Source organism: Trypanosoma cruzi, genomic scaffold (genome assembly GCF_000209065.1).
Source record: "Trypanosoma cruzi strain CL Brener 1047053516475 genomic scaffold, whole genome shotgun sequence".
NCBI classification, from domain to species: Eukaryota; Euglenozoa; class Kinetoplastea; order Trypanosomatida; family Trypanosomatidae; genus Trypanosoma; species Trypanosoma cruzi.
The window spans coordinates 6,292-23,390 of NW_001849352.1; the positions used below are offsets into that span (position 1 = coordinate 6,292).

Sequence of the window (17,099 nt, forward strand, 5' to 3'; positions counted from 1 at the left end):
CGCTAAGCAAAAGCCCGGGTCACACTTGGATATTTCATGGTGAACAATAACGGAAGCGGTGGCGTCCATTCCCGCACCGCCATCTTCATCTGAAACAGTGACGCCCAACACGCCGAGGTCCCCAAGTTCTCGCATAAGTTCCGTATTAAACCGCATCTCAATATCATTTTGCCTCGCCTGTGGCTCAATCCGTTCAGCCGCAAACTTTGCGATCGTATTCCGCAGCATCTTGTGCTCCGGCGTTGGATTAAAAAGAAAGTCCATAGAGGAGTTAGCAGAAGAAGCAAAGGGACGAGCAGCGATAGCTCCATTAGGCACGCCGCCAAGCCGTGGAAGCAGAACGCGTCGCCCGAGAAACATTTTTGCTTCCACTCGGTCTGTTTTTTTTTTTTTTTTGTCGTTCCTTCGCTCTGCTTGTTGAGATTCTTTTATCCGTGAACGGATAAAGAGACTGCGGCTGTGTGCGGTCTACACGATTAATGCAGACAAACAAACAAAAAAAAAAAAAAAGGATAACATCGAAATAAATAAATAAAAAAAAAAAAAAAATTAAAAATACCAGCGAGATCAACCGACAGTTTCAATGCGTTATTTATATCTCCCATCTTGTTATTACTGTAGTTTTTGTTCTCTTTTTTATTCTTTTCCAACCGCAATATCGCTTAATAAACGTGCACTCCTTTCCTCAGCTCCATTTTGACTGCTGTGTGGCAATGCAGGCACACAATTATAATAAATAAAAAAGTGTTCCCCGTCAGTCACACGATGGAGAGCTGTACGCGTAGCTCATGAATGTGACAGCGTCCTGCAGTACACCTCCCTTCCCAAACACGTCCGCATGCTGCACCTTGAGCAACTCGCGTTCCGCCGCGGTGAGTTTGTCGCGATCTACAGTGGCCATTAAAAGCCTCACTTGTGAAAGAAGATACGGAACTGATTGAGAATTCGTTAGTTTTTTACCGCCATCTGGGCACACGGTGGTCAGCGCACGCAAAATCTCCTCCGAATACCGCCCACGCATCCCCATCACCGCCACGCACTGCTCCAAGGGGGATAAAAGAGGAAGCGGAGCCTTTGATTCAGGCCGAATACGTTTCTCCACTCCCTTTACGAAGCTGGCGGCCCTCAGCATCCCCAGTGTGGGACATATGGTGGACACGCGAAACTCGTAGTCAAAGCAGTGACCGAGCACAATCGATTTCATAGCCCACATGGCGCCTTTTAACAGATCAACTCCAGTCTCCACAGACTGCTTTGACAGGGATGAGTCCCCTCGTATCGTGGCCTGCTTGATCTTTGACTGACGCACCTTGTGATGTATAGAATCCTTCACACTCATAACACTGCGAAGAAACTCAACATCCACGTTAAAGTCTTCGCCACGTATTATCGATCTTCTGAAGTATCCACCATTAAGACGAAGCTCGCGGTATCGGCGCCAAAGAAAGATACTGCGTCCAGCAACGCCCTGGTACCAGTCACCACCGCTAAGCAGCATAAGAAACACAAAGTCTATGCGGTATGAGGGTAAAAACTCAAGCGGTAGAAGTCCGTTTGCTGCACCCTTTCTCCAGTGCTCAAAAAGCTCAGCAATAGCAGTGACACAGTAACCAACGGGATCTACCATGTAGTATTGACGGTACGGTGTACATGCGATACCAATCAACGCCAGGTCTGAGTCATTGCTCACGACGACAATCACGTCATCTCCGGTGTATGTTTCTGTTCGTTTCTGCTCAATCCAAAGCGTTCGAATCATGGACGATATTTTTAGCTCTCCCTCTCCTGCATCCTCACAGCCACTTATAATGACCGCATATTCACCCAAAAATGTTCCTGGCAGACGGTCAGAATCATCCCCATCACTCGACATGAGTGCCCTCCTCAAGGCATCTTCACACGCCAGAAGAAACTCCGAACCCGAGACAACCTCTTCCCGAAAGAGACGTATCGGCGTTCCCTCATAGTCGTAATTGTATTTTAACTGCGTCGCCGAAGAAGGGGGTTTCAGTGCATTTTGAGGTGCCCTCATGGTGGCACGCCGTTCTTTTTGTAATTTGAGCTTCGCCGTTGGCGCCGCGCCGTCAAAAACAATGACAAGCGTCTTCTTTGGTGGAAACAGGCGCAAAAGACGCTTCACGGATAACAGAACATCCTGGATGGTTTGCATGGACAAAAAATGGGGTCCTTCAATGGCCCCGTGTACGATGCCATTCATGTCAAGCAGCAGGTGGTCAGGCGTAATAATGGAGGTGTCACCCGTTACACTAGGAGGAGCCGAGCAAAGACCATGTTTATTCAGATAGTTCCATAGTCCCTGTGTCCCCATGTTCTCATCCCGAAAATGTGACAACGATATATTAAAGATGGAAAAAATATATATGTAAAAGGTCCAAAAAGCGCCCCCTTCTACACTGGGCCGTACACCGGCGACAACTATTAATGCTCAGAAACAGGGGAACGGGCAGATAAAAAGAAAAACTAACAAGAACAAAAAAGAAGGCATTGCACAACAACAAAAAGAAAAGGAATAAGTTGGCCTCCAACAGCCATTCCAGCGCACACACAGAAAAAAAAAAAAAAAAGACCGATCATTAGATTTACCACCACCTCCCTACGTCGATGCACACAAATACACACGCATTGGATGAATACAAAGAACTGTGTAAATTTTTTTTCATCGCACGGCTCATGCCCACAAACGCCTTTTTTTTACAAATAAAAAAAAAAAAAATAAATAAATAAATAGATGTAATTCAATTAATAAAAGGAAATAAAAAAAATAAAAAAAAAAAACAGACCCGACCCCTACCTCCATAAAAAAACAGTTCACCGAATACTAAATGTAAAAAAAAAAAATCCGCGAAAAAAAAATTTATAGTAATAATTCGCTGACAAATATTGATCGAGAATCATGTCCCTTTGTTTCTCTCCCACTCTCTCTCTCTCGTTGCATGTGCCAACGCTCAAAGTTTCTCTACCCAAGAGTTGTAGCCTTCACCTGGATCGCTTTCTCGGCACAACTCAAAGACCTCCTTCTCCCTTTGCTCCAGCACCAAAAAAAATGGAATACTGGCAAGATTAAGAAGAGGGTGCTTTCGGTAGGCATAATCGGAGTTCCCAAGGTATACCGAACGCTCAACATTGCACTGAACGTACACAACACGACGCTTTTGTTTGGCCGCCTCCACTGCGCGTCTCACAATTGGCTCCGCAGCCGCACACGGCGGACACCACGACTGGTGCGTCCTGCGGTCAGAGGCACCCTTGAACAGAAGCACAAGTATATCACCGGGCGTCAGCTGCGCCCTAACTTTATCCAGTGTGGCGTCAAAGTCTCGAGGGGATTTCACCAACACATTGTCCTCCGTGTTGGTAGGTCCAAAAATGGTCTCTGTCGGTGGATGAGAGACGTAAAATTTGTGGTCTTCATGTGCCGCACGCGCCTCCGCGGCAGCTTCGACACTGAGTTCACCATTGCGAGGAATTGGTTGAAATACGGCAGATTTGCGGAACAGGCGCAACAGCTTAACCGGAGAGGAGTCAGCAGCAGGGACAAGACGATGGTAGAGGCCACGCGGAAGAACGACCAGATCACCTGATTTGGCCTCAACACGAATCCACCGTTCCTCTGCGTCACGGAAGTCGATGTACAGCACTCCACTTTCCACAATACGCATTTGTTCATCCAAGTTAAGATGTTCCTGCAATTCTTCTTGGTAGTCGGCAGTAAGTGTCACCTCCTCCTGCCCCTGGTAGCCCAAATTCCACGCGAGACGTTGTGCCCGGGTCCGTCCCTCGTCATCGGATGGATGACGCTCATGCAGTGTCGCGGGGTCCACCATGCGAGAGTAGACACCATACGCCTCCAGCAGATTTATCGGCACCGAGACATCTGGTGAGCAGTGACTTGGCAATTTAAAGTTGCCCTCTTGTGAATTCAGAAGCCAAGCTCCAGGCATCGGCGTACCTCCTTTGCTTTTTTTTTTTTTTTTTTGGAGTTGTTCAACCAAATAAGGAGTTTTAACCCTTTTTGTGTGTTTTATTATTGTTTTTTCCTCTCTCTCTCTCTCTCTCTATAAATATAACCGCAGTTTGCAGCAACACAAACAAACAACTCGAAGGAAAAGAAGGAACAAAAAAAAATTCATAGAGACCGCCAGTAAAAAATCACAAAAATATTCCACAGACCCAACTCCATCCCACAGAGGCAGGCGCAGCAACTTTGCATGCAGTGAAGTATGGTGGTAAGAGAAAGAGTGAAAAACGAATGGAAAAACAGATAAAAACTACGCAAGGTCGAGAAACATTTCATCACTCAACGCCTTCACCACAAAAGAGGTCAGTTTTTGTTTGAGGAAGGGCCTCAAGAAAAAGGCCACCGCATTCAGTCCAAACACAGAACATTTGGTTTGCAAGGAGCCAATAGAAAAATGAATGTTGCCGCATTTGGCGATCAGACGCCCCGTCAAATGTAACTTCAATTCCAATTTTGCCTTCACTTTTAGGTTCTTAGCCTTCGCCTTCACTGTTCCTTTCGTGGCATCGCCTCGGCCCTCTTCCCTCGCTAGTGAAAACGAGACCGGACTCAACGCCAAATGCTTCAACTTCACACGAAAGAAGATGTGCTCACCATCCTCACTAAAGCGGGCGTAGGATCGCCCTAAAACGATCCTTCGAATTCTCACTTCCTCCGTATTAAGTATCCCTCCGCTAAATGACTTCAAACGGATGTTGTGAAGGGGGGAAACAATCTCTTTTCCCTCAAATTCTTTTGCAACCACGCTAAGAAACTTCGGGAAATACTCTGGGAGTGCGCTGGTAAAGGTTTTGCAGTGCTCCGCAATCTCCTTGCAGAAGTCGGTTTCCTCCGTGTTGGCAAATGCGGCGGCCCCATTTCTTTCCAACTCCTCAAGTCTTTCCCTCAGCTCGCACTCACGCTGTGTGCAGAATTGTAGCGGAGTCAGCAAGACAGGCTCGACGTGTCCCACGGTATTCATCGCCCTATCGGCCATCTTTTTTCCCTTCTTCGTGCCCAACCCACCTTCATCTTGCGCATTCGTTTCCCCTCTCCCCTCCTCGCAGTTTAATATGCACGCCAAAGGAGAAGGCGCCTCACAAGACGAAATACATTTACTTTCATCCAACTTCATTTTCAGGGAGGCGGCAGTTGGAGCCCAACGGACGATTGGTGCCTGAATCGCATCATCACTGCCTCCGAAATCCTTCTGCAAAGGTGTCTTCTCAGCCGGTGTCGGCAGGACGAGGGGTTGTGCACCCACAACATCCGTCAGTGTGGCGGATGTAATGAAATGTTCGTCCCATTTGGCGGTATCGATTGGGAACACCGCGACTGTGGCGTTGTACTCTTGTTGCTGATCGACCTCCAAGATATTCATCTCACCATCAAAGAGAGATGATCTTGAGTGCAGAAGAGATCCCACGGATACAAATGGATCTTCCAAAGGGTCAACGATTTCATTGCTATCCGAATCAACAGCTATGACACCGGAATCAGCGTTTCTTGGTGTTCTCTTCGTCGTAACCTCTGTGGAAGTCGCGGAATTCCGCATCGGGTTTATTAAGTAGGACGCGCTGTAAAGGTCGGGATTCACCGTGGCGTTCACGTTAAAAATTGTCTCCTCGACGCTTTTTGTTGCCTTTACACATTCCCAGAGGCATTTGCTGGATACGTATGGGAAGAGTGCGCTCATGAGACGAGCCTCCTCCGCCATCGACAGCTCATTCGAGGCCTTCATTGCTGAAGGCTCCATTTTTATCTTGTGGACAGGGGGAATTCCTGCTGGATGCAAAGTGAGGCACGCAAAGAGGACACACACGAAAAGTAAAAGTGAGAGAGGTGCACGCACAGAAACGCATGGGTCGGCACATGAACAACGACAGAAAGGGAAAAAGAGAGAAAGATATTCCAGTGTTGAAAGAGAAAATAATAATAATGAACCAAAAAAAACAACCAAAAACCCCACCAAAACACAAATCCAATGCGTAAGCAATAAGAACAACAAAAAAATAACTGTGAAGAAACTCAACGTTGAATTGAAAGCAGCAAAAAAAAAAAAAAAAAATTCAGTTAGACACACGTATATATATATATATATATATATATATATACTTGTATGTGTATACCTGTTTGTATGCATATAAGTTTGTGTGCCGCGGCTCTTCACACGTATCGCCTCATTCGGGCAGCCACCGACTCAAAATTGCACTCCCAGCAAAAGAAATGCTGCTGCTCTCGGCGGAGCACATCATCCAGCACATCCGAAACGCAGTTGTTTGCTCCGTTGATAACACCGGCGGCGGACTCCTCCTCAACCAACTCGCGGAGATTAAGGGCCAAGAGACACTCGGGTGCAGGACGTGACCGCCTGAACACCGGAAATTGATGTGATACCAGCCGCACAAGCCGCGCAACTGCGCCTAGGGCAGTTGTCAACTCCTTTGCGTGGCCCGTCCTAGCCACAGCCCCTGAATTGCGCATAAAACAGGCAAGCAGCAACAAAGACCACAGGAGGGTATTTCGTCTATTGGTAATAATCACAGCGTCCCCTTCTTCTTGCACCTGGTGGCAAATCCCAGCATTGAAGAGGTTTTTAACGTGGAAGGAGTCCCCATGACGGAATCCGTCAATCCATTCCTCTAGCGCGGAGCTCAATGAGGCGATGCATGTGAGCGATCCCCATATAATATCATGTAGCACAAGCAAAGGCATTTTAGGGCCTCCGTGCATTTGAAACTCCTCCGTGACATTTTCAAGAAACATGATTAATTCGACTGCATACATACCACAGTGACCGAATATTGTCCAAGTCTCAGTTGAAAAAAGTAAATCACCTGACTTCATCGTAGACCCCTCATAAAAAAAAGGATCCTTTACAACTCGATACAGCTCCGCTATTAACAGAGGAACGACATGCTTAAATCCCTCATTTTTAATAAATATCGGTTCACTTTCTCCTCTTGAATAAGGACTTTCGAATTTCAAATAAAGGTAAAAGGCGCGAAGGAGCCGCTGACGCAAAAAGGAACCCCCCAAAGCCTTATCCTGTAAAACAACATGAATGGCACTCTGAAGAATCCCTTTATGCATCTTTCGCAGCTCATTCATCCTCATCTTCGAGAGGGACGGGTCCCGCCCATTTGCATCCTTAATCTTTATGCCAAATCGAAAAGCTCCCATCCAAAGGGCAAATCCCACCACGAGGTCTGCACTCGGTTGCTTCATGTGAAGTGAACGCGTATCCCCTTCGCAATTAGATTTATTTTCTGAGCGCCAAACGTTTCCCAAAAAGGATTCAGGTACGTTCCACGCATTGGAAGAACGACTCTGCAAGGAACAACGCTCAGCAACGTCTGTTGCTTTCAGTGTAAAAAATTTGTGCCCGTCCCAATCATCGTTACACAAAGCAATTGGTGGGATGCAATCAATACAACCTTGAAGCACAGTGTTAATGAGAAGCATAATAGCATTGGAATCGGGGATTTGTCCTGCAAGATATCGGCACCGCCTATCTTCCTTGCCACGCAACTTCACAGGAGATAGCACGGCCAAAAGATTCAGCAACATCTCGAATGTGTGCTGCGGCGTCACACCCTGTTCAAGGGCCTTCATGGAAGAAATGAGGAAATTTACCGCGTTAGAAAGCCGTACAGATGTTGCAAGCATAATCCATCGTTTATTGTTGCCACAAAAGGCAACCCACTTCTCCGAGCCGAGTATGCTAAGCGCCTTCGCAATGTGTTTGACTGTGTGTTGTGTGAAACATCTCTGATGACAAATCAAGCGAAGAATAATATCAATTCTTGCAACAAGTTCCACCGTCAGATGACACTCCCGCATTAAAAAACTTAGCGACTGAATATCCAAATCATCGATATTATGAGTCGTAGCCAAGTGAAAAGCACTCTGAAGTACGTGCCGAGTGATCGCCTCTGTGAGCGTTGAAGCCAGTTCTTGGCCTAGCAGGAATGCTCCTTTCAGCAGCAATGCCCTCACGGGCTCAGTGGCAAGAAGTATGCGAAATTCAACAGAAGGATCCTCAGTCCCCAAGTGACATTCTAACCCCTTCAGAGCATCACAAACAAGATGACATGTACGAAGAAGTCGTGGGCCTGCCTCTTTTTTCGCATGCACCACGTGAGCGAGAAGCAGACGATGACACAAAATAAGTAAAACCTCCGCAGTCAACCAATCCTCTCTTTTGCAGAAACGTCTACCCTCCATGCCGAGTACAATGTGCTGCAGCCCATCTAGAAAAGGCTCTAGACGAGGTCTTTGCCGAAACTGCAGGACATCCGCTGAATTGCCTTTCTTTTCCTGCGGTTCCTCATCCTCTGGGTATAAATCGCTCGTCACGAGTAGACGAATGACATCCAACGTCAATGAAGACTTCTCAAGAACTACACAAAGAGCATCTGCAAGAAAATAAAGTCCATTTCGCACATCAGGCGGAAGTCCGCTAATATTATAGTGGTTCACATGTCTGAGTAACACCACAATTTCAGCGTTCGAAAGCACACCGGGGCGAAGTGCCGCAGCACAAAACCGATACAAAAAATGACACAACAACTGCCGCTGGAGTTCAGCCATCTCTTTCTTTTTCAAAAGAAGATATTCTGATCCGTGACTCTCCCCACCCACGTCTTCCATAAGGCACAAGAGCGAAGTCAAGTGATGGCAGTGCAAGTGATCTGTGAAGGAAGCTAACAGTTTTTCTGTACATATGAACCGACATCCGTAAAGATTCCGTCGATGAATAAGAACGAAGTGTTGCATGACCAAAAAAGTGTCCTCCGCAACATTCCCCACTTTCTCCACATCCGATTCCGCATGTACCTCGTGCAGTCCATCGCTTCTTTCATGATGCCTGTGATGACATGGGGGAAAACATGCAGGGTCCGCTCGCAGCAACTCCTCTACCGAATCCAAAAACGCCTCCAAAATTTCGGTGGAGTGAAAGCGGTGAAGCGTTTGGAGAATGATGGCAAATGAAGAGACAAACAACAACGGATCCCTTGAAGAACATTTTACAGGGGTGACTGTGCAACGCTTTCCAAAGCAACAACGGAGATAATATTTCAACAAATGAGCCGTGAGCATCGTGTGACGCAAATGAAGTTCAGACAAGCCATGAAAAAGACGAGCCACATGATATCCACACGAAAAATTAGGAAGCGTAGTTAGCACGGAAAGCACAAGTGCGTGCGCATTCAACGGGGGCTCATGAAGGTCTCCCAGTGCAAATATGACGTCACTAGCCGTCCTGGCGTCGTAGAAAAAAAGCGATCGATACGCCTCTCGGACCAAAGACAATAGTGCCCTTGGAGACCGCGTCACGACACCGAGTACAACCATATTTTCCTCCTCACAAATTAATACTTCTTCCACAGGCAGAAAGAGACAAAAATAAACACCAAAAGGTACGTTCAAACAAACAACACAACAAAAACAGAAGTCACAGGCGCAAGAAGTTGTTTCCTCAGGAAGTGCACAAGCACAGGTACATACACACACGGAAGAAACAGTATAACAAAATAAATGGAATGCACGCATTGCCCGCGAGCAAACAAAAAGGGAAAGTAGAGAAAAAAGAAGGAAAGAGAAAGAAAAACGCACCAGCAACGTCCACCTCCAATCACCAACACCTTCAATAAATGTCCCATTTCTTATACGGGGATCATTGATAACTCAAAGCAATGCAAGGAAACAAATAGCACACACAGAGACAAAAAAAAAAAAAAGATTATGTTTCTGGATAGCAAAGAGTAGCAAAACGTTATTATTAATGTTCTTTGCTTCATTTTAGTCCAAGTGCAATTTATGACCGTTGTCCCCATCCGTACCACCCAATTCAAACTGCAGCAACAGACACCATAACCAGCAGTACAAGCGGTAGCAGTAGTAACTGCGGCGCACGCACTCACCAAGGGAGCTCACCGCCGTCTGATGCGCAAGGCAAGGTGTCACCATTCCCACTTCTTGTCCCTTGATTCGACAAGCTGCATCTAAAGCAACAACGGCAATAGTAATTTTGACAGTTTCCTCGCCCTCACAAAAACGGTGCCTGCCCGTTCACGTCACCAATTTCAAAAACTCCACACCGAGGGCCGGGGGTGACGTTGACTGAAAATGATTCCTCGCCGACGTACAGCCCGCTTTTGCCGGGCGTTCAAAGCTCTCACGCATGCACATGCGGAACAAGACGTGAGTGCCAACGTGCCAAATAGCACTGGCTGCACAGGCTTTATCAGTTCCCTTGTGGTGTCGCTTAGGTAAGTAAGTGAGTAAGATCGTCTGCATGGAAAAGGCAGGAAGCAAGAAACGGAGAAAAAGTCGGCGTGCAAGAAGCATACAGCCAGCACGGCTCGACTGCATGCACCCGCAGGCAGAGAGTGACGGGAAAGTTCGGAATTTAATGGGTGTCAGCAGAAGAAATCACTACCCTTTTTTTACCTTTAAGAATCTTCAAGCTGTACTTATCTGAATCTGGATGAAAGCAAAAAAAAAAAAAAAAAAAACATGACACCATAATAAATCTGTTTTCCTTATTTTAGCTCCTGTAGGCACCGTAGTCCGTATTCCCGAACTGGCAGGTCGGTTGTCCTTTTTAAAACATGCTGGATGAGGTCCGCGTCTTTTTCACGGAAGGCATCATCAATAGCCAGTCGCGGCTGCTGCAAGTGCATGAGCCAGTCTACTCGTCTAGTGACATCATCTAATTTTGGTATGAGAAGCAATGCGCTTTCCACCCGCGAGTGGAGAACGAACTGCTCGACAAATGACTGGTAACCGATAGACGGCCTGGAGGTGACGCGGCCACCCAACACCCCGCCGAGTTTCTCCGCCTCTGCCCATCTCCCAGTGTCACAAAGGGCACATAACTTTGTATAGGTATACTTCTTCTCGCTGACACGGTACTTGGCTCGCAATTCTTTCGCTTTCCCTTCGTCGTCGTGTGTGAGACAGAGATAGAGGGTGTGCCCAACGCTACTTCGAAGGAAGCGTGGGTCAGTGTGCTCCGCCGCAAGACGTTTTTGAAGTTCTATGAGCTCAAAGTGCATAGAGAGCCACCGCCATTCCCCGTCGCTCGTCTCGGCAAAGATGGGTGGAAACACCGTCGAAGAGATCTTCGTGGCGGTGGAGGAGCCAACCTCTCCAAAACTTCCACTGACAGTGCGTTCCACCTTTCGACACTCCCCGAGTGCAGCCAAGGCGTCATCTAGGGACGGTGATGCTAATGCACGAAGTATGGACTCGAGTTGTGTATCAACCGCTGTGAAAGTACGGTTATCACTTCTCCCATCGGGAGGCATATAAAATTGATCCGCGATCGTCTGAGACGCATTTTCGTTTAGCAGCGCCTGCGACCGCCCTGACGACTCTTGTTTGGCTTTACCCTTGCCTCCTTCAAGCGCACGTGCAATGCAGCTACGTGCACAGTAAAGTGCGATATTGAAGTCAAATTGCTTCCTACATATTCCATTGATAAGCGTTCGCCATGCCGGCAACAGCCGCGCCCCAAGCAGCATCCATGCCAAAACCGTTGGATGACCCAATAGCACGTTGAAGAGCTTAGAATGATCCTCCACCGATGATATAGCATAGACAAGTGCTAGATGAATAAGATCGGCGTCGTCGCCAAGATCCGCCCAATGTAACGCAAGTTCCCACTGGCCAAGTAACAAAAACATCATAACTTTTCTGTGCACACTAACGTCCTCCTTAAGAAGTGCAAAGGCCAGTGCGCTGCGACCACTACGGAATGCAACTACGGAGCTTTCCACGTAGCTGGAACCGGGATAACGCTGGAGAACATCCCGGATGTGCGCGTAAACGGTGTCGTCATCCAGTGAAGAATCACGTACTTTATGGCACGACCACTGTGAAAGCAACCGCAATGGCTTCGTGTTGAGCGCACCTGCAATATCGAATGCCAATTGGAAGCAACATCGATTAGCCAGACGATCTACCAGCACCTGAGCCTCAGAGGGAGCAAGTGAGCGCATCTGCTCCAGCCCAGAGAGCGTGCAGTATTGACGAAATGAGAGCGGTATTCGGCAGCCAGGATAGTTTCGCACAGTGTGGAGCACACGAAGACGCCGCACAATGTCTACAAAAGTGTCCGAGTCATACAGCCGATGCACCTCATTCGAGAAGGAAGCTGCGGCCAACAGTAGATGCTGCTGGTCCGGGGAAAACTCATGCTCTGCGGCATCTATAATCTCGTCAATACTGCCAGCGAAGCTCCCACCGCCCCACGTTGACAGCAACCGACACACTGTGGGCAGGCAATTCTTTCCGTCAGCGTAAGCAGCGACCAGTTGGGCAGAGAGAGATAATGGTTTGACTCGGCACAAACTAACAAGGCTCTTCGGTACCTGTTCGAGAAAGTAACAGGATTTCTCGGTGATGACTCGAATACCATCAATTTCCGATACGGTGACGACATGGCCACTGCCTTCGCGCTCCCAATCAAACCTTTCGTACTTGACCGATGCCTCCGGTAGGGTTGGAATAATAAGAGAAAACATTGGCGCAACAGTGGGGGATGAGTAGTACTCGTGAAAGACAGCATCATTAAAGTGAAGAACGATAAATGACGACCCACACCACTCCATTTTTTTCGGCCTTCGACTACGTGAGCCCAACTTAATAGAGAATTCCACAGATTTCAGGTTGCTCGACAATATGTGCAATTCCGCTCGGTCAGTAAATAGTGCGACTTGCAAGCCAGAGTGGTTTACTTTCATTGCCAAAACTCTGCCAGGAATTTGCTTCTGCACCTTTTCCTTCAAGCCATGGCTGGAGGTAAAGACATGTAACGTGCTATCCCCCTTCTGAAGCCGCGACCTGCTTGTCAGGTAAAACACTGTATCACCCTCATCATTCCATTCTGCTGGAATAAAGTCAAGGGTGGTGGGGAGAAGTCCAGCCTCAAACTGCACGGGATCCTGCACCTTTGGGCTCTGACGCTCCACGTGCATCAGGCCCCGCATCCACCTGTTTTCATCGATGCAGAACAATCCCTCGGGATGCATACAAGTAAGAAATGTTGGAGTAAGATAAATACCCGCGGGATGAGAAGATGGGGATGTAGCATGATCTCGCAGCCGGATTATGCACGAGGATGAAGAGCCGTCTGAATTCAAAGAGGAACTTCCCAAGTGAATAGCTCCAAAGAAAACGCAGGCTTGTTGATCCGTTAGTATGACAAGAACCTCCTCCTTCGTCCATCCCATGTCGATAGGTAAACCCGCTTCCCCCGGAAGAGACAGACTCGCCTGAAACTCACCAGCGCTCGTGTACACATGCACCCGGCAGGCCACCAATTCCTCATTATCATCAGCGTTGGTTGGGGGCGGTACGGCATGAATGACAGCGACGGATCCCCCAAATGGAGCTGCACACACAAAAGCACACGTGGCCAGGGAAAAGGGCGACATTTTCTCCACAGGTGGCTCCTCATGCGCATCCCAAAACATGCGATCATACAATATTAGTTTCCTGCAGTACAACTCAGAAGAAAAAGGGAACCATTCGCCCAGTCGTTTCACCATCACATTGCGCCTCCCCACACACTGGAGGAGAGGCACCCTTTTCTATCCTGTCACACACAAAAAAAAATATCCGTGAATGTTCAAAAAATATGGTACGCAAATGCACAGAAGAAACAGGATTTACGGCGAACAGATCAAATAACAACGTTCCTTACAAAAAAAAATAAAAGCGTGCATTTAAAAGATATGCGCACACTTTGAGGCTCCAATCTTTTAAAAAAGGAGTGAAGAAGTCGTCACAGCGCCCCAAACTATTTGCATGGGAAATTATTATACGCGTCCAAGGCAGATAAACACAACCGCAGCTCCAGTGTACTCCACTTCTGCGGACCCACGCATGGCACCTTCTTTGCCAGCCGGGGCCCGGCAAGCCGCAAAACATCCGCCAGCGTCATGCCCTTTACAGCCAAGAAATGAATATAATCATGGCGTGGGTACACCAGCCTTGTGTAGAAGTCTGAGAATAAATGCAGCTTCTTGTCGTCGTCACCTGCCGACAGGAGCAACGACCGTGGTGGCGTTTCGCACAACCACACGTAACAATCCTCCAGCCACCGGTAAAAAATATCAACAAGAAACGCCAGAATGTCCTCCTCACGCCGAAGCGAGCCTAAAGTCAGCGTGTTCCAATACCGCCCGGGCACAACCGTGAAAACACGTCGCGGTTCAAATGAGGATCCATTCCCGTTGATGGCAAATCCAGCCTCCCTGAGTGCGCGAAACACGGCTGCGGTGTGGTGCATCAACTGCTCAAAGTTTTTTGATGCAACAATCACATTGCTAAAGAAAACATAAGTCTTTACTCCAGCCCTCGTCAGCTGACGGTTCACCGTCTGCAGTAATGCATAAACATCGTCCCGTACACTTCTTTGCCCCGGAGGGCCCTTTACAAACCGATAGCCACGCAACTCCTCCACGGCAACTCGCGCTCCGTTTCCGCAAGCATTCGCTGCTGGTGGGAGCAGAAAAGCGCTGAGCCGCTGCGCCTGGTCGGAGAGCGGAATCATGCGCCACGGAGCACGAATGTCAATGGATGTAACAAGAAGGGTGTCGTCCCTCACACAACAGCCAAACCGCGCCAAATCATCCATTTGTGCGGCCACCGGCGGAAAACACACGCTGGCGACGAGACCACGGTGAAGCGCGGACCAATCCATCACAATGCCGTCCTCATACCACTCGTGCTCCCACGCCATACAGTACACACCGTCGGTTCCGTCAAGCCCTTGCAGTGCCTCGATGTACCTTTCCTCCAATGCATGTGTGACCCAACTGTGCATGAATTCCCTTCGGAAACACCCGTACGATGCAACGGTGGCTAACTAAAAAAAGACAAAAACACAAGAACAAACATTAATTAAGAGAATTATGCCTCACGCAACAGCAGCAGCCATCCTACAACCATCTCCCCACACACCAAAAGAACGCCAAGTAAACAAACAACACAACAAAAACAGAAGTCACAGGCGCAAGAAGTTGTTTCCTCAGGAAGCGCACAAGCACAGGTACATACACACACGGAAGAAACAGTAAAACAAAATAAATGGAATGCACGCATTGCCCGCGAGCAAACAAAAAGGGAAAGTAGAGAAAAAAAAAGAAGGAAAGAGAAAGAAAACCGCACCCCAATTGTACACATGTCAACATCATAGCCCAACTGATGTCCCATTTCTTATACGGGGATCATTGATAACTCAAAGCAATGCAAGGAAACAAATAGCACACACAGAGACAAAAAAAGATTATGTTTCTGGATAGCAAAGAGTAGCAAAACGTTATTATTAATGTTCTTTGCTTCATTTTAGTCCAAATGCAATTTATGACCGTTGTCCCCATCCGTACCACCCAATTCAAACTGCAGCAAAAGACACCATAACCAGCAGTACAAGCGGCAGCAGTAGTAACTGCGGCGCACGCACTCACCAAGGGAGCTCACCGCCGTCTGATGCGCAAGGCAAGGTGTCACCATTCCCACTTCTTGTCCCTTGATTCGACAAGCTGCATCTAAAGCAACAACGGCAATAGTAATTTTGACAGTTTCCTCGCCCTCACAAAAACGGTGCCTGCCCGTTCACGTCACCAATTTCAAAAACTCCACACCGAGGGCCGGGGGTGACGTTGACTGAAAATGATTCCTCGCCGACGTACAGCCCGCTTTTGCCGGGCGTTCAAAGCTCTCACGCATGCACATGAGAAACAAGACGTGAGTGCCAACGTGCCAAATAGCACTGGCTGCACAGCGTTCATTCTTGCATTGGTGGTGTCGCCTAACTGAGTGAGTGGGCAAGCTGGGTTGTATGGAGATGGCAAGTTGAAAGAAAAAAGACAAGTTGAAATTATTAAAAAGAATAAAGTGCGTAATAGAATATGCAAGGCTATTGTTTGGGGGAAAAAAAAGGGAGAGAGGCAATTAGTCCATTCAAAGCAATAACTTCTTTTCATTTCGTTCTCTGGACATGATTGATCTAATCTATTGTAGGAAGATGGGGTTGAGAGAATCGCACTCAGCGCTCCAGAGAGAACCTCTTGTGCTTCATTCCATGTACCACGGAGTAAACTTCTAACAACATCAGCAGCGACAGAGCATTAGGCGTCAGTGTTACTTTTTTTCGTTTCGTGCTTGCATAAGCTTCTCTGCAGATCGCAACCTCTGCTCCCACTCCATAAGATACTTTTCCTTGCGCGATATCTCTTCTAGTCGTTCCTTGTATGCAGCGTGTTGCATTTGGACAAGGGTATTAAACTCCTCCTCTCGTTCAGTGAGTTCACGTTCCTTCCTTAAGGCCTCCTGGCGCCATGTCAGCTCGTCATCGACACAATGAAGGCAACCTTTTTGTATATCATTGAGCACGCGCTTGTTGGCATTCAATACAGAGCAGTGGTCAGGAGAATTCTCTTGAAGCAAACTAGGAACATGATATTCGTGTGGCAAGGGAGACGACATAGACATGATACCAGCAGCAGGGGGTGAACTTTGTGAAGATGTGGTAGATGCCAGTGGTGGTGGTGGTGGTGGTGGTGGAGCCTCTCGCCGAGGAAGCGGTGTTCGAGTCCCTTTTAATTTGTGCTGGTGGTATTGGTGGGAACGTGAGAGAGACGACTGCTGCTGCGTCTCCCAGTTGACATGACGCAACATGGCCCGCCCAGAGTAGAGAACTTTATCAAAATGACAGATGGGAGCACCACTTCTTTCTCCGGAGGCGTGTGCGTTTCTAATTTTAAGAAGTAACTCTGCCGTAAAGCCACAAAAAAAATAATAATGATAAATAATAATAAAACAAGGCAAAAAGAGAAGAAAATGAATGTAAATAAACGCAAACCCATGGCGACTGCGGGGCATATTCACACAGAGGATCAATGCCCCCTCCCGCCAATGGCGTTTTTTTATTACTATCAGCAAAGGAAAAACAGCGGCAGAAGCGAACAAGCAGAGCGGAAATAGTGCGCGCAGCGGATAAACCACAGTCCCCCTTCTGCAGCAAAACTTATTTCACTGCATCGCGACGACGCCAAAATCAAAT

General features: G+C 47.7%; 8 protein-coding genes across 8 annotated transcripts, besides 13 other annotated features; all 8 read right to left on the reverse strand.

Moving 5' to 3' along the window:
* On the reverse strand, window positions 1–360 carry Tc00.1047053506367.10 (isovaleryl-coA dehydrogenase, putative; the record flags this gene model as incomplete). Its single annotated transcript, XM_808168.1, has 1 exon — window positions 1–360. A coding segment is annotated over one exon (360 nt), but the record flags the coding sequence as incomplete, so codon positions are not given.
* Window positions 1–9,510: a sequence feature (heterozygous, Esmeraldo-like haplotype).
* Window positions 488–549: a sequence feature (A-rich).
* Tc00.1047053506367.20 (hypothetical protein, conserved) lies at window positions 755–2,329 on the reverse strand (the record flags this gene model as incomplete). Its single annotated transcript, XM_808169.1, has 1 exon — window positions 755–2,329. The coding sequence occupies one exon, from the start codon at window positions 2,327–2,329 to the stop codon at window positions 755–757; it is 1,575 nt and encodes a 524-aa protein (XP_813262.1).
* Window positions 2,717–2,751: a microsatellite.
* Window positions 2,772–2,796: a sequence feature (AT_rich).
* On the reverse strand, window positions 2,967–3,962 carry Tc00.1047053506367.30 (hypothetical protein, conserved; the record flags this gene model as incomplete). Its single annotated transcript, XM_808170.1, has 1 exon — window positions 2,967–3,962. One exon carries the CDS (start codon window positions 3,960–3,962, stop codon window positions 2,967–2,969), a length of 996 nt encoding a protein of 331 aa, XP_813263.1.
* Window positions 4,059–4,078: a microsatellite.
* Tc00.1047053506367.40 (hypothetical protein, conserved) lies at window positions 4,290–5,774 on the reverse strand (the record flags this gene model as incomplete). The annotated part of the gene is made up of 1 exon (XM_808171.1): window positions 4,290–5,774. The coding sequence occupies one exon, from the start codon at window positions 5,772–5,774 to the stop codon at window positions 4,290–4,292; it is 1,485 nt and encodes a 494-aa protein (XP_813264.1).
* Window positions 6,103–6,146: a microsatellite.
* Tc00.1047053506367.50 (hypothetical protein, conserved) lies at window positions 6,185–9,574 on the reverse strand (the record flags this gene model as incomplete). Its single annotated transcript, XM_808172.1, has 1 exon — window positions 6,185–9,574. One exon carries the CDS (start codon window positions 9,572–9,574, stop codon window positions 6,185–6,187), a length of 3,390 nt encoding a protein of 1,129 aa, XP_813265.1.
* Window positions 9,511–10,425: a sequence feature (areas merged during assembly that could not be assigned to a particular haplotype. This can correspond to areas where the two haplotypes were merged or to regions with more than two copies in the genome that were merged during assembly.).
* Window positions 9,587–9,631: a sequence feature (A-rich).
* Window positions 10,426–17,099: part of a sequence feature (heterozygous, Esmeraldo-like haplotype) that runs on past the window's edge.
* Window positions 10,520–10,539: a microsatellite.
* Tc00.1047053506367.60 (vacuolar protein sorting protein 16, putative) lies at window positions 10,567–13,578 on the reverse strand (the record flags this gene model as incomplete). Its single annotated transcript, XM_808173.1, has 1 exon — window positions 10,567–13,578. The coding sequence occupies one exon, from the start codon at window positions 13,576–13,578 to the stop codon at window positions 10,567–10,569; it is 3,012 nt and encodes a 1,003-aa protein (XP_813266.1).
* Tc00.1047053506367.70 (hypothetical protein, conserved) lies at window positions 13,830–14,858 on the reverse strand (the record flags this gene model as incomplete). Its single annotated transcript, XM_808174.1, has 1 exon — window positions 13,830–14,858. One exon carries the CDS (start codon window positions 14,856–14,858, stop codon window positions 13,830–13,832), a length of 1,029 nt encoding a protein of 342 aa, XP_813267.1.
* Window positions 15,149–15,196: a sequence feature (A-rich).
* Tc00.1047053506367.80 (uncharacterized protein) lies at window positions 16,178–16,918 on the reverse strand (the record flags this gene model as incomplete). The annotated part of the gene is made up of 1 exon (XM_808175.1): window positions 16,178–16,918. The coding sequence occupies one exon, from the start codon at window positions 16,916–16,918 to the stop codon at window positions 16,178–16,180; it is 741 nt and encodes a 246-aa protein (XP_813268.1).
* Window positions 16,576–16,600: a microsatellite.
* Window positions 16,825–16,856: a sequence feature (AT_rich).